Here is a 655-nt window from a genome sequence, read left to right on the forward strand (position 1 = left end):
TTTGCTAAGGATGGGGGAGGAATGCGGGGCTGGAGCCAGGCAGGATTCTTTCAAAACCGAGCTATAAAAATAAACGGAAGGAGTTGGGAAAAACTGGTGTCAGAGCATCAGCTGCCTCTGGGCGAGGGAGATGCTTTTCCCAGCCGAGCTAAAAATCCTGCACCCCCAGGGGTGATTGCCCAAGGATGGGGCAGAAAAGGAATTGTGGGGGTCAGAGTCCAGAGGGAGGAGGCTCCTGGTCTTTCCCTGACTGGAGGAGAGGGATAGAGGTGGATGAGCATGGCAAGATGACAGGCCAGGAGCATCTTTTATTTGTGTGGGTCTATGGAGGGTGTTAGGGGTTTGTGCCAGGGGAGGGGGGACGGCGGGTTGCACGGATCCATCAGCCTCTCACCCTCTTCCCCTGCCTTGCCAGGCGCCTTCGCCAAGGTGAAGGAGAGCCAGCGGATGAGCGACGAGGGCAGGATGGATCAGGAGGAGGCGGACGGGATCCGCAAGCGCTGCCGGGTGGTGGGCTTCGCCCTGCAAGCCGAGATGAACCACTTCCACGAGCGACGCGTGGCCGACTTTAAGAGGATGATGCAGTCTTACTTAAAGCAGCAGATTGTCTTCTACCAGCGCATCAGCCAGCAGCTGGAGAAGACGTTACGCATGT

The 655-nt window shown here is 57.6% G+C and overlaps 1 protein-coding gene across 1 annotated transcript in view; it reads left to right on the forward strand.

The window, feature by feature from the left end:
- SNX33 (sorting nexin 33) overlaps window positions 1–655 on the forward strand; it is a gene marked incomplete at its 3' end in the record, with an annotated part of 2672 nt that extends 2017 nt beyond the window's left edge. The window contains exon 4 of the mRNA XM_009872281.1: window positions 416–655. Within this exon, the coding sequence (XP_009870583.1) occupies window positions 416–655 (240 nt within the window). The remainder of the gene's footprint in view (window positions 1–415) is intronic.

This window comes from Apaloderma vittatum, unplaced genomic scaffold, assembly GCF_000703405.1.
Source record: "Apaloderma vittatum isolate BGI_N311 unplaced genomic scaffold, ASM70340v1 scaffold31786, whole genome shotgun sequence".
Lineage (NCBI taxonomy): Eukaryota > Metazoa > Chordata > Aves > Trogoniformes > Trogonidae > Apaloderma > Apaloderma vittatum.